The sequence below is a fragment of the Cuculus canorus genome, chromosome 3 (genome assembly GCF_017976375.1).
Source record: "Cuculus canorus isolate bCucCan1 chromosome 3, bCucCan1.pri, whole genome shotgun sequence".
NCBI classification, from domain to species: Eukaryota; Metazoa; Chordata; class Aves; order Cuculiformes; family Cuculidae; genus Cuculus; species Cuculus canorus.
In genome coordinates, this window is record NC_071403.1 from 107,438,818 (window position 1) to 107,452,614 (window position 13,797).

Here is a 13,797-nt window from a genome sequence, read left to right on the forward strand (position 1 = left end):
AATCTTGGAACTTTTGGATGCCACCGTGCTATTTGGTGTTGCAGTAGTGTCACTGCAAGCTATATAAAGAGGTAAGGCGACATATATAATTGTCTTCTCCCAGGGAAGTTTTCCTTATAGTAACTTCTACTGTGTCTGTTTTCCTTAGGGAAGTTACACTTGTAGAAGGAGCAGCTGAGAAGCAACTCGTGCCTTGCTGATCAGCAGCCTGAACAGCTTACATTTTATAGATATTCTCGAGAGAAGGGACCATGACAGCTATCAACGGGCTTATCACAATCTATCCTGTTAAACTTCTTCAAACCTAATGCCCGTTATTAGGCTAACATACGCCCTGCAGGTGGATAGCTGCCTGTGATAGAGCACAGAGCTGGACTACAACTTCTCTTCCATCTGTCCCTCTGCTCTGAAAGGCACTTCAGAAAAATCTAGTGCTAAAAGCTCATTTTGCTCTCTTACTCAGAATGGGATCTCTTATTCTGAATTTCCAGATGTTGTTGTTTTGGCAGTGCGACAGCTGTGCTCGGCTACTAGAATTTTTTGGGTTTCTTCCTGAAAGATTTCTGTCTCCAAAACAATGTTTTCCATGCTAGTAGCCTGGGCAATGGTCAAAGGTTTTCCTAGCAGAGCTGCCTGAAGAATGCAGGCTATTTAACAGTCTATCTGAGACCATTTGCTGCTTTTGACACTCTGCTGTTTGTGGATTATTTTTTAACTAAATGGGAAGGCGATTTATAAAATTGTGGAAGGTAGGGTTTTATTTGCTTGCATTGTGAATGAGTATGAGAAGTTTTGATTGCTCTGAATGAGAGGGATTCTTTTCTGCAGAAAGGAACATTGGCTTCCACCAGTCTTTTAAACATCTTTTTTAACCCTTCTGGAAAATTGTCTTACCTTAAGCTTTTTAATCTGGTCATTTGTAATATTTTGTTGCTTGGCTTTGGGTTGGTTTTTGTTGTTTTTTTTAAACAGTTGACTGGGAAGAAAATAAGAGGGGAAAAGTACAAGTTATTAATCTAATTTAATATTGTCCTGCAACTCAAATAACCAGTGATAATGAATTTGAGGCAAAGAACAGAGAAGATACAGGCATGTTTGAAAAACCTTATTGTGAGGGCCATAAAACTAGGAGTGGTAATTTCAGCTTGGAAAATCAAGGTATACAACTGTCTTTCTATCACATGTGCCATTTTCTCTGGGAAAGATGTGACTTTTCAGGAAGTTGGATCTACCTGTTTTCCTACAGGTTATCTGGATGTTGAATAGAATCATAGAATAGTTTGAGTTGGAAGAGACCTTAAAGATCATCCAATTTCAACCCCCCTGCCCTGGGCAGGGACACGTCCCACTAGATCAGGCTGCCGAAGGCTCCATCCAACCTGGCCTTGAACACCTTCAGGGAATGTAGGATGGCTGAAGTCAAAACTAGTAATTTTCTCTAGGCTTTTAATGCTGCTTTCAGATTGTATCTGTACTTTGGTTTTTTATGTGTTCATAACATATGTTATGTTATATATGTAGGCACTTATTCCTGTGTTTCATTCTTATGAAAGAAAAGGGTCTTCCAAAGCAATTTCTGCTGGGTGGGTTAAGGTACAAATTCCTTGAACGTGACAGTACTAATAGTTCTTTTGAGCTGACAGCTGGGGTTCATGTTTTTTCTTCTCTCCTCCCCACTCCCCTACTTCAAGTATCTTCCTGTTATTGGGGCAGCACAAGGTGAGATACTAGTGAAGAATTCTGTGAGACTACTCATAGAGTAATCTTAAAGGGAAGCTGCTGTCACAAATCTTTGGGGTTTTTTGATCCCACGTAGTAGAGGCCATAGTGGGTGGTTTTTCCTACCTCTCTGAAGGCAAAGGGCATCGAGTAAATAAAATAGATTCTCCTTTTTTTTTTTGCATTTACAAATAAGTTAAGGAGCAAATGTCAAAAGTAAAGGTAAATAAAACTTTGGTTTCTGTACTCTTCCTTTTTTGTTGGTTTAGTTCATTATTCCTTACTGTTATAGTAAGAATTATATTAAAAAAACGTAAATGCCTGTTTTAAAACTGTTGCTATGCTTTAGTATATAGGTGCACATAGAGTTAAATTGCTTCACTTTATCTTGATGTATTTAATGTTATTTGTGAAATGTGATATAATTAATACTGTTTTCTCATGGACACATTTATCCCTATATAGTAAGAATCTGCTATAATGCAATATTTTAAGAACTCTTTTCAGATAGTATAATAAAGCTGCTGTGAGATTCCTTGACTTTACTTGCATTTTTTGTTGCAAACTTCCTTTTGAGTAATACCTTATGGTGAAGACTAGAATAATGTTATACTGATGAGGTTAAAGGAGAGCTATTAAAACCCTGTCCGTAGAGAGGTGACTTCTTTTCAGTCATGGAACTGTTGTCTGAGATAAAATGACTGTTGGGCAATTAAGGAGACATACATGGTAGAGGGGAACTAAACTTCTTGCTCTTTAAGCATAAAGAATAAGCAAACACATTAAATGTTGATAATGCTTCTTACTAATGGGTGGTTTAATGTGGGGAATACTTGAAGTATTATGGGGAATATTTGAAGTAGTTATTAACAAGTAGTGTTCTTAATTTCATTTCTTTAACTCGTACTTACAGGATCTTTTGCTGAGGTTTTCCTTTTGAAATTCATGTGTACTTGTAGTATATTGTAGTAATATACAAGGGTTTTTTATGAAAAAAAATTGAGATTTCCAATGAAAAAATTTAGGTGCTATGCCATGAGATTTCTCAGCTGTGATGTTTGCATACTTGTTCATTTTTTCTTGCATTTTGTTGAATTATTCGTGCTTATCACTATAATGTGCCTGTTGTTCGGGGCAAGAACTCTGTTAAATGTAAAACTACCAAAGTCTTAAATGTTTGACTTTTAAACTATTATACTAATCATGAAGCAAATAGCTGGAAACAAATGTGATGATAGTTCATCTACGTTTTATGTATTCCAGTTCTTCAGGCTGTTTTCTTAAGTAAGCAAATAAATAGTACTTGTATGGACAAAATATTCTTTTTGGAATGATCCAATCTCTAAAACTAATAATAGTATTTAATGTACCCAGCCTCCAACATTATTTGACATCTCATGTAGTTAGTTACTCCTCCACAAAATGAGGGCAGGACCATCAAAAACCAAAACAGAACCTGCTATTATTTTCATTTGGCTTAGATTTAATGATTCTACATAATCTTCCTTTCTCTTTAATTATTCCCTATACAAAACGGGGTATTATGTAGCTTCCTAATGAGAGAACACTCGTAGGATGAATGAGTGCAGTTGCTGCTATTATTGTTTCACCAATTTTGATTTTTCAGAGAGAATTGGAGGAGAAGCCTTATTTTGCAAGTCAGGAGAATATAATTATTTACTTTCAAATAATCTGGAACTATGGTTTTCTATATTTTTACGTACAACACTAGAGAAGTACCTTCTTGTTTGCTTACACTGAGTTCAAATGATTAAAAAAAAGATTCAGGTTGATAAGCTGTCTTCGTTCTTGGATTAAAAAAATTGATTCTAAGATATGAATATGCTAATACTGGAACTTTTTCTCTTGCTTTCCATTTTCCTCTTGCTTATTCTTTCCCCTTATATGTGTCTTCATTTATTTATGGGGTTTTCCTTACTGTTCTTTGGTTTCAGATGCGAGTGTCTCTCTGGTTTATGTGGTTTCCCCATGTGCGAGGCAGGCTCCGTTCCCCAGATAGTCTCACGTGGAGATGGAACGCCTGGCAAGTGCTGTGATGTCTTTGAATGTGTCAATGGTACGTGACGCTTTCTCTTACATAATCATAGGATCATTAAGGCTGGAAAAAAACTCTAACATCATCCAGTCCAACCATCACCCCAATACCATTATGCCTACTAAACCATGTCCCGAGGTGCCACGTCTAAGTGTTTTTTTAACCCCTCCAGTGATGGTGGCTCCGCTGCTTCCCTGGGCGGCCTGTTTCAACGCTTTACCACTATTTCAGTGAAGAAATTTTTCCTGCCATCCAATCTAACTTTGCCCTGGAGTGACTTGAGGCCATTTCCTCTCATCTTATCACGTGTTACGTGGAAGAAGAGACCAGAACCCACCTTGCTACAACCTCGTTTGAGGTAGTTGTAGAGAGCAATAAGGTTCTCCCCACAGCCCATTTCCTCCTTTTCTTTTGGATCTGGAAAGGAAGATTTTATCTGTCTGGGAGATGCAGGGCATCTGGTTATTTTTACCGTATTGTCAACATAATTTTCTTGAGGCTCATTCAGTAAGAGGGAACTGAAAGTTCTGCTGAGTATACTTAAGTGGGCAACTGTGTCATTTGTAAGTTGTCGTATTTCTTTAATTTCTAAACCACTTCTCTCCGTGATGCAGGGGATTGTAGTTTTAGAAAGACTCCCTCACTGCGTGTTTTTCAGGTACTTCTTTGCCTGTAGCAAACACTTTAAGAAGTGTTTAAGAAGTAAAATTTTTCAAGTATTGCAACTGCTTGCTACAGTACTGTAAACAAAAATGTGCTGTTTAGACTATGGGTAGACTGGTTCGTATTCTTTGCTTCCTGATGTACATGTTTAGAAATCTTAAAGAACTAGAACTTGTTATGCAAGCAACTATATGTCAGGATTGCTATGCTGTATATACAGAATTGCATATAGAGTGTATATGAAGAGTTGGGAATAGACTTATGTATTTGACTATTTGTGGATAGAAAGGCAAAAATACTCTTGAAGGGTTGCATACTCAGATAATTTCTGAGCATAAGATGGTGCAGTATTTACTAATTAATATTTATTCAGCTATGTTTAATCTTCAGTGGTGCGTGTATCATATGTTTGAAACAGCTTTTATTTTACCTTCTTTATTGCATATGTACATAAACATACATAGAGAGGGAAACATTTCCTGAGGAGTGTATCTGTGATATTTACATATAGTAATATTTTAAGTACTCAAATGGTGATTAAAAAATAATACTTAGCACATATAATGGGGCATTATCTATCCAAAATAACTTTATATGAATAAAAGAATTTGCATCAGGAAGAGTCATAGGTGCAGGTTAATTCTTTCACTATTTGGGATAGATATTATACAATTACACAGAACTTAATTTTTGTTTATATAGTGCCTTTTTATACTGAAGTAATATTGATCTTCCTTTGTTTCATATTCATGTCATTCTGTTAAAGCATCATTTCTGAATCTGGTTTAACTGTGTGGCACATGTCAATGCAATGTTTGATTCGAGGTTTACCTTATTACTTTGAACAAGAAATGCAAAGCCAGTTTCTGATACGACTCTTTGCTGGTGTAAAACAGTCTTAAAGGTAGAAAACAGCCTACTAACACTCCTGCTTCTCTTCAATCTGCGAGCTGTTTGTGGATACCACTATCAAAATTGTTGCAGTATATACCGTTATCAGATGTTAGATGAAGCTGTTTAAATTGCCACTTGTTTTGCCCTTAGACATTTTCATATCCTGTTTCCAAGAAGTTACATTTATTTTTCATAGTTAACAGTGAATTCAGACTGTCTTAGCGGTGTTGCCCTGTGCAGCATTCCTCACTTACTCACTCTGAGTGTTCGACCTGCTTTTGGGTCAAGATTTCTTTTTGCATCTCCAGCTTTCCCTTTCCTAACGCTCACCTTAGTAACCTATGAAAACAGACTGAATTGGGAGAAAAAATAGGAGTTTTTGAAGGGAAAAAAAGTCCTCCAGAGAGAAGCCACAAGGATGATCATAAGGCCAGAGCACCTCCTGTCCAAGGACAGGCTGAGGGAGTTGGGCTTGTTTAGCCTAGAGAAAAGAAGTCTCCTGGGAGACCTTAAAGGGCGCCTTACAGGAAAGCTGGGGACGGGCTCTTTATCAGAGAGTGCAAGGATAGGATGAGAGGGAATGGTTTTAAGCTGAAAGAGGAGGTCTGGGTTAGATATTAGGAAGACATTTTTCACTGAGGGTGGTGAGGCACTGGCACAAGGTTACCCAGAGAAGTCATTGATATCCCATTCCTGGAGGTGTTGAAGGCCAGATTGGATGGGACTTTGAGCAACCTGACCTAGTGGAAGATGTCCCTACCCATGCAGTGGGGTTGGAACTCTGAGATAGTTAAGGTCTCTTCCAGCCCAAACCACTCTGATTCTCAATATTTTCATCAACAAGCTGGGAGCAACCGTGAAACTACTGATGAGGAGTTCTGTATATGTGACATTTGGGTTGTGTGGCAGATCACTGGTAAAGAAGACAGAACAGTCATAGAACTTGATCTGCATTGCTTTATAATTTAGATTTTTTCAGGTGCATTTTCAGATAGTTAGGTGGTTCTTGTATCAGGGACAAATATTGCAAATCACACTGCTATAACCTCTAAATTCCTAGAAAACTAATTCGGATGAGAACGTACTAGATAAGTTTGTAGTGCAATGACAAACTGGTTAATATATATATTTACAAAAGCATAAAATCCTTACCATTACTTCTGTCACTTTAAAATGAAGAAGAGAGGGGGAATGTTCGTGAGACCGATAGTTGAATATAATACCTAGTTCTGCTTTATAGAATGGTCTTGAAATTTAAGTGCAAAAGAGATTTAGTAGGTATCAGTGACAGATGGAGGAAATATCTTATAGTGATGGGCTCAGATCAATTTCTTCATTTGAAAAAATTGCCATCAAAGTAACAAGAGCCAAATCTGTAAGATCTAGGACATGCTGTTCTCAGCAGTGAGGGTGGTTAGCTGTTGGCACAAGCTATTTGGAAGATGTTGAATTCCTTATCTTCATCCCTTCCAATTAGGATTAGATGCCTTTTTAAAGAGTGTGTTTTAATCAAATGCAAGTTAATGAGTTTATAGATGGTAAGTAGGGAAGTTGTGTAATCAGTGTTACCAAGTTCCGTTAGTTACTTCTGTGTTTGAAAATCTCTAAAATCAGGCAAGAGGATGGAATAAAAAGGACATGTGCACAGTCACATTAGTATAGTTTTGCTGCTATTTATTTAATGTTAGAATTAAATACTTTGACGCAGGGGGGTATAGAAAAAGTAAACCAGGAATAATGCTGATCATCTGTGTTACCTTAAAATAAAGATATCCATTATGAATAAGTGTATGTAGACTGCAAAAATTCCTGTTTGTGTATTGTAAGGTAACTAAATAGTGTGTTTAGGTAACCCTAGTGATGTTCAGACTGTTAAGCAGGCCAGCTTTCTGCCATATTTTATGCAAGTACTTGTCAATGTGATAGATGCCAAGTTGCGTGTTTGGAGGGATTATGGGGAGATTGCCTTTACTGTGTAAGAAAAAGATCTGCTCTTGTTGCAGAACAGCATTGGCCGATGTTGAGGATGTAGTTAATGAATAAGGGTAGCAAAATGTATTGTGTAGAGACTGCAGTATGTTCTCTTTGTTTATCAGCATTTTGGGGACAGATCAGTCATTCTTTCACAAACTTTTTTCCTGGATTTAATATAAAACTGATTTAGAAATTCCAAGATACGTCTGTAGATTTTGTGTTGTTATCTGTGTTGCTAATACACACTGTCTCAAACTAGCTTTTGGTTATTCTGTCAGAAAAGCATATTAATAGAGAAACTACTACAGGAATTACTCTTTGCAGATCGTGGAGTAATTTTTGTTGCTGTTTCATTATAAATATAACAGTAAGTCAATAATTATTTTCATGCTTTAGATTTATATTGGGTGTGTCTTAAGGCTTCTCATCGTGTGTAAACTTCTATTTCTCATCGTTTATGATATGGACACTATTTATCACCAAATAACATTAACTCCTGCTCAGAAGTGGTCCTGATATTTTGATATAACTGGAGATTGTTGTTAAGTCTGTGGCTGTTCAATCTTTTTTTCAGACTGAGCTTCTTTTGGGATCTTTTTATACAAGAAGTAATTTAAAAAGCGCTGAGAACAACTTTCTCATTGGTGACAAGAAAAGAAATGTTACAGAGAGCTGATGCTCCTTATAGTTGTGTGACGCTTTAATTATCATGAACACAGGCAGAGGTCAGAGCGTTTATGTAAAACTTACCCTAACTGGAGACATGGATTTATGCTTTGCAAAACACTGCTGCAATTAAAAGAATTTGTCATTACAATTAATGTACATGTATTATACTTGTTAGAACCTGGTTCTTGTCCCAAAGGTCAGTCAATGTTATGGAATGTATTGATTCCTTCATCTTGAAAGAAAGCATATTTGTAAATAATTATTTTATATCGCTTGAATGGTCATGGGGAGTCAAGGCAAAGTTCTGTTTTGACACAATGTCCTCTGTCATGATTTATCCAGTATGAGTACTTGAGCCATCTAGAGAACAATCTTCCTGGTCTTTGGATATCAAAATGATAGCTTTGACAGCAATGGTGGCTGCAGCTTTGTCTGTTGTTCTGTTTTACTTGTCAGAAGAAAGAATTTTAATTTGTAAATTAAACCTTGCAACTCTCTGGAACTGCTGGTAAACACTGATTTACGAAGCTATAGTGATATGATCTTGTCAGTTGTCTTTTCCTAGAAAATGACTGGCTGTTTCTCCTAATCTTACTTTCTTACAAGCCCCATGTCATGCACATAGCAGAATTTTAGCCCGAAGGAGACAGAAGCATGAGTTGCTAAATTTAAATCTTGGGTTGCCATAAAATAGTATACTAGAGGCATAGCTGATATGGCTTTGCACATCACTACTTGTGGCATGTGGGAATCAGAGATCAATATAGTGGTGTTCAGCAGTGGAGTTTTCAGGGAAGAGCTACATTCGTAGTCAAATGTTCCCATTCCTGAGAAGTGTGAGGTAGATGCAGGGAAAATAGGGCAACATGGGAACTCTGTAACAAGTAATTCCATGTTAATATATGAAACTGAAAGTTAGGTTTTGCCTGTTGTGTGATTCCAGTGCATTGTAGCAGAGCATATTTCAGTGAAAGGGAGCATATTTTGCTTTGTTTAAAGGGAGGTTATTCCAGTCGCTGTAATGTTTCCTTACTTGTCTTAGTCTGAAATCTGCTTTACTTCTAGAGAATACTAAGTAACGTATGATTATAAATTTGGGGAAAATAAAGCAAGTACTTCTTAAGGTGTATGCCCTCTCAAAATCCTCCATTTTACAGAAATTGATTAAAAATTTGTATTCATCCAGCCAAAATATTACTCAGTAGGATTTTTGTCTACTAATCCTTGTGTGCTGCCTTTTCTCATGGGAGAGCTTGTAGAGGAAAAAATGGATTCACCATTAAATTAGAAGCATCAACAAGCGAATCTAAAGAAATTAAAAGCTCCACGTGCAGCAAGAGTGGAAGTGTTTGGAAACAAGAGAGTATTGGAACTTTCCTCTTCTCTAATTAGGTATTGACGCATGGGTGTCTTGAATGTAAGCTGCACTAAAACATATACTGACTGTGAGCTGCGCCTTAGATATTTGAGAGTAATTGCCAAGCATCCTGCAGCTGCTTCCTCCTGTCAGTCAGGGCTCCTGCTTCTCTGGAAGTTTTCTTGAATACAACTGCTACTTAAAAAGAATCTCTGCGGTATGAAAGACGGTACATTGTATGTGTGAGAATGATCCTTGTTAATGCACCCACGTGGTCCAGGATCGGGGGGGGCAGGCTGCTCTCTGCTACAGGCTACAGCCATGTGTGAGCTGTGACTTGAAAGTACAGCCTTACCAGGAGTGGATCTGGAGCCCTCTTTGTGTCTCTTTTCCTCAGAGGTGAGATGTAGACTTGTGGACGTGCTGTGTCCATGGAGAACAGGACTACCTGATGCATTCCTGGAGTTGGAACTAGATGATATTTCCAACCCAAACCATTTTATGAATCTAAGAAAAGATGACAACTTCCCCTGGGCCTTGAGCCTGTGACCCTTTCTTTACTGCTGTTTCAGACTGTACTGTTGATCACATGGTGCTATAGAAGTTATCTCCTAAATCTTCCAGCTCTTTTACCCGACTTGACATGTAACCGACGTTTTATAATGGCTTCTGTATTTTTATTTTTCTTCCTCATTTGAGAAGGCAACACTGATATACATGACCGATTTCTTCACGCTTATGTCCCTATAGAGTAGTACTGCCTTGGAGGAGACATTGAAACTTCTCTTTAATCAAACTTCTTGTTACCTGTTGATGCACTTGCTCCTCACAGCAATTGCTATTCCCTTTTTAAGCTCTTAGTGTGGAAAGGGACAAAGTTATTTCTAAAGGAAAATGGAAATGACCTGTTTCTAAAAGGAGCATCAAAGAGTTCTGAGAGGATTTGATAGAGAATATTAGGTCAGCAAGGAAAATGTTTGCTAAAGAAGGAAGAGTGGAGTCCCAAGTTAAACGCCTTGCAGATGCCAGGGGGTTACAGGGATCCCATTATTTATTGCACTAATCATGACAGAACTTAGATTGAACTTTCATGAAACTTGTTTTCCATTTTCTTTTAAGCAGTAAGAATTTCACCAGGTAACAGACTTTCCCAGAGCAGAGAAATGAATGTAGTCCTGATCCTAATTAAACATCACTGTATATTTTCCTCTGGGCATCTGAAAACATAAAAGCAGGTCACTTTGCCAAAGAAAGTCAAATGTTTTAAATTCTCTGAACCTGGATTTTGCTCACTGTTATGTTGGGAAAAGTATCTGAAACAATGCAAGTCATTCTCAGTTACTTTTAAAAGAGGAGGGGAAAAAGAAGATACAGAAAATTGAAAGCCAATCAAAAGGCGAATCATCCTAAAATTCCTAGTAAAAATATTTAGTCTGTAGATGTATATACATTAAATATAAGTCAATAAAACGTAAGTATATAAAAGAAGGATTGTCAGTTGTCAGGTGGACAATAGTTCACAGGTGGATGTGAAACCAAACTCAAAGCTTTGACAGTTGGCAGATTGATCAACAGGTAGTAGAGACCATGTTCTGAATAACAGGACAAGGTCTAACTCACTTCCTTCATGTAATTTAATGAAAAACAAGATGCTAGGATATTCTGTGGAACTGATGGTATGTCATATACAAAGAATATTAGATGCCAGATAGTGGAGTTCTGTCTGGTTTTAAAATTAAATAAATAAAGAAATACTTCTAGTAGTATAAGTACTTCTAGTAGTGAAATAGTAATGTTGTTTTTACCAAAGTGATTTTTCTTGGTAAGCTAATGTCTTCAGTGATTTTCTGACTCAGATATTTCTAGAGGTTTAAACTTGGACAAGGTTAGAATTAAATATTCTTCTCAAAGAACGGAAGAAATGGTTAGACCTGTTAGAACGCCAAATTACAGCCTTGATACAGTTATGGGAATTCTTCTTTCCTGCAATTTTTAGCTTCTTTCATATACTGGAGGCTTTCCACGGATGTACTGGCAATGAATGATGGGCTGTACTAGTACGTTTCAGCAGTGCTGAGATTGTTTCAGATGCCTGTCTCCCTGTAACATGCCTAAGGCTAAATTGATCACAACATGTATTTCCTCCTGTGATGGACTGATGGAGATTACTGGGATTTAAACACATTCCTGTGTTATGAAAAACATGGCTTACATCCAAGAATTGTTAGGCAATTTCATCGAGAAAATCTGTCCCTGTTTGTGCGGTTTAGAGCACAGCTATGGCCCTTGGTGGCCCCAGCTCCTCCTTTGGCTGTCCTGCTGGTTTTCTGTGTTAAGGTTGTCATTTGCTGCAGGATGTTAAAAAGCAGTGCTGCTTAGTTTCCAGAAGGTATAGACAAGAGGGAGATGGCCAGGAGGAAAGCCACAGAAACAATCAAACAATGAGAAGCATAACCTAATGAAGAAAAATTAAAATTGAAATAAATGCTTACATTTTGTCTGTTGAGAGAGAATGGAGGCAGGAACACAAAGCATGAGTCATTTTAGCAACAAGTTTGGCCATTGGAGGAATGTAAAAAACAGTAGGTCATATACCTTAAAGATGGGAGAAGTGATGAAACTTGGGAAACTTCCTTCCTGTTTGTTTGCTGTTTCTGTCTAACATGAGTTATGCTTGCTGCAATTTGAGCTTAGTTACTGTAGTTAAACTTTGTAATTGTTTAATAGGCAGCTTGCAGTTTATCCATTAATGTTGGCTTTAAAGAAAAGATTAAGCTGGGGATGCATCAGATAGAGCAGATTCTGTTGGGGGATCCTTCCCTGCTCCTTTTCATGATGTAACCTCCACTCAGTACGATGAATTGAAAATAAGTCTCCCGTCTTTATGGGGAACACTTGACAGCCTGCCTACTGTGTGTAAGAAAGACGCACACATCAACCTACACAAGAGCTGTTTTCTGAAGCTGCCTAAAGGTTACTGGATTGGGATCTACTGCTGAGGTGGACAAAAAATTTTAAGACTGTTGTTGAAAGTTGGCATTGTATGTAGATTGTGGATATAAAAGCGGTTTATACTGTGATGCTACAAACTTATTTTGCTAGAAACCCCACTGTGAAGATCGATTATTTCCATTTTGTTTTAATAGTGAATTGCTGAATTTGATTTTCCTCAGTATCTTTTAATAGCTTCTACAGACTGCAGGTACCACAAAATAATATTTCTTTCCTTTAAGCTGCGCAAGTATGTATAAATAATTATATAAATGTGTGCATAAATAATCGCATTGATTTAAATGTAATAGTTATAGGTCTGTTTTAATTCTTATCTGTGTGTTTCTGCATGTCCATTATAGAAGACACAGGGCCAAAGGACTTTCAAAATAGTCCTTTAGCTGTGTTAATTGGGAATACGCTGCACTAAGCAGTGCAACCTGAAGAGTGAGAAACTTAATTATTTTTCTACCTAGCTTGTTTTTATATCTTTGCAAGGAAACAAAAGCGTAGTCTGCTATCCTTTAGCACTGTTATGGGCTAATTCCAAAGAAATGTATCCATCTGTTTTTTTTATACTCCCCGTCAGCACAGCTTTTGAAAAATTGAGAGCTTTTCTGTGTTTTGTTTACACGGACACAGGATTTCAAGTTTATTGGTTTCCTTCCCTTTCATTTAATCGAAATTTCAAAGCACATGCACCAGTTCCTTCCAAGAGTCTGGTACAAATCCTTCTGTACACTGGAGGAACGTCCAAAGTGCTGGAATCACGAACCTTTTAATCCTTTAAACAACAGAAAACTGTTTTGAATCTGGCTTCCGCTTCAGTAGGGCTGGAATTTCTGATACTACAAAAGAAAATGCTCAAACTTGCCTGCAGACATCTGATGCCTGAAGCATCTAATGCGCTTGGCATAACTGTGTGCTGAATTACTGCCTCACAAGGGATGGATTGCCAAACTTGCATGTGTTTCTGAGCAGTTCTGTGACTCTAAGCAAAGAAAACCACCAGTATTGAGAAACTATAGAAACCTCAATAACAGAAGTTTTATTTTGCACTAGTTCAGCCAATAGAACTGTATTTAACTAGATTTAAAAATATAAGGTAAACTACCTTAGAAAACTGATTTGATAAAACAAAATTGTTTCTGTTTGCAGTTCAGATTGGAGATAAAGGTCTTGAGAAATAATTGCAGTTTGTCTTTGTAGTGTGAGGCTGTGTGGTTTGTTGTGATGCTGACTTTAAGGTTCTGGCTCCCAGAAAAGGGCCATGGCTGTGAGAGGCAACCTGTAAAGCTAAATTTGTGCTGTAGTTGTTTCTCATTTAACTCTGTGGCAAGAATTTTAACGCCAAATCAAGTCCACCCTCCTAGTCAAGCTTAATTTTATATAGGAGCAGAGGTGTGATGTAATCTGTCCTTCCACGGCCAGTATAAACTGTATTGTCCTGGGTACTGCCTGCTCTGACCTAGCT

At 37.5% G+C, this 13,797-nt stretch overlaps 1 protein-coding gene across 3 annotated transcripts in view; it reads left to right on the forward strand.

Annotated features, from left to right (window-relative positions):
• Positions 1 to 13,797, forward strand: part of CRIM1 (cysteine rich transmembrane BMP regulator 1) — a 177,469-nt gene that overhangs the window by 101,239 nt on the left and 62,433 nt on the right. For 2 of the 3 annotated variants that reach the window (XM_009559351.2, XM_054061583.1), the window contains exon 5: positions 3,675 to 3,796. The exons of the other annotated variant lie outside the window; for it this stretch is intronic. In XM_009559351.2, coding sequence (XP_009557646.2) covers positions 3,675 to 3,796 — 122 coding nt within the window. The remainder of the gene's footprint in view (positions 1 to 3,674; positions 3,797 to 13,797) is intronic. 3 annotated transcript variants of the gene reach the window in all.